At 66.8% G+C, this 1,031-nt stretch overlaps 1 protein-coding gene across 7 annotated transcripts in view; it reads left to right on the forward strand.

Moving 5' to 3' along the window:
- The window catches only part of GPT2 (glutamic--pyruvic transaminase 2), a 29,624-nt gene that overhangs the window by 13,001 nt on the left and 15,592 nt on the right, over nucleotides 1–1,031 (forward strand). For all 7 annotated transcript variants that reach the window (XM_039880792.1, XM_039880791.1, XM_039880794.1 and 4 more), the window contains one exon: nucleotides 91–224. In XM_039880792.1, coding sequence (XP_039736726.1) covers nucleotides 91–224 — 134 coding nt within the window. The remainder of the gene's footprint in view (nucleotides 1–90; nucleotides 225–1,031) is intronic.

The following is a 1,031-nucleotide window of genomic DNA, read 5'->3' on the forward strand; positions in this document are numbered from 1 at the left end:
CCCTCCCCCAGGGAATCACACGTACGGGTACCACCAACCCTGGAGCCAGACATCCTGCCTCTCTGGTCACTGTTGTGCTTGGTCCTACAGGGTCGTACAGTGCCAGCCAGGGTATCAAGTGCATCCGTGAGGATGTGGCTGCCTATATCACCAGGAGGGATGGCGGCGTGCCTGCGGACCCAGACAACATTTACCTGACCACTGGCGCTAGCGACGGCATTACCGTACGTGTGAGGGTAGCTCCTGGATACCCGCGGGTCGCCCACGTGAACAACAGCCTCGTGTGCTAGGGCCAAGCTTGTGAGCCTGCGGCAGCGGGGGAAGGCTGGGGGAGGGCTGGGGGACGGCTGGGGGACGGCTGGGGGAGGGCTGGGGGAGGGCTGGGCCGCCCCTGCTCCTGCTGCCTGCTGCAGCCTGGGCGCCTGCGTCCTGGCCTCCCTCTGTCCGCGTGAGCCTGGACGCTTCTGCAGCCGCGGCTCCCCTCCAGCATGCACACCAGCAAGGCCAGCTGCAGCGGAGCCCTGGGGCGCTCGGGGGCGCTCGAGGGCGCCCATCTTTCTGGTGGCCTTGGCCTCTCAGCAAGCACTGGCGGACCTGCTCTGCCAGGCGCTGTGCCCGGTGCTGGGCTGGCTGTGGGGCACCAAACGCACGCGTTTAGGCTTCACTTACATACTGGTGCCGGACCAGACCGGCATTAATGTCCTAACCCCGTGTCACATCTTCCGGGTGAAGAGGACAGAGTGCCAGAGGTGGGAGCAGTGGGGACTCTGACCTGGGGGCTGGGGGCTGGAGCAGGAAGGTTTCTCCGAGGGAGGCTGAGCAGACGGCCACGTGGAGGCCACGTGGGCACACACGCGGGCGGGCGCCCGCAAAGGCCCATGAGCTGGAAGGAGGCTGCGTGTCTGGAGATGGAGTCGGGGTGGGCGGACACGCGGTGAGGGGCACAGTCTCCAGAAACGGGCTGAGTTGGGGAGGGAGGTGGGGCCGGAGTCCCGCTGGGCCTTGGAGGCCATGCCGAGGGTTGAGAACCA

Source organism: Pteropus medius, unplaced genomic scaffold (assembly GCF_902729225.1).
Source record: "Pteropus medius unplaced genomic scaffold, Ma_sr-lr_union100, whole genome shotgun sequence".
NCBI classification, from domain to species: Eukaryota; Metazoa; Chordata; class Mammalia; order Chiroptera; family Pteropodidae; genus Pteropus; species Pteropus medius.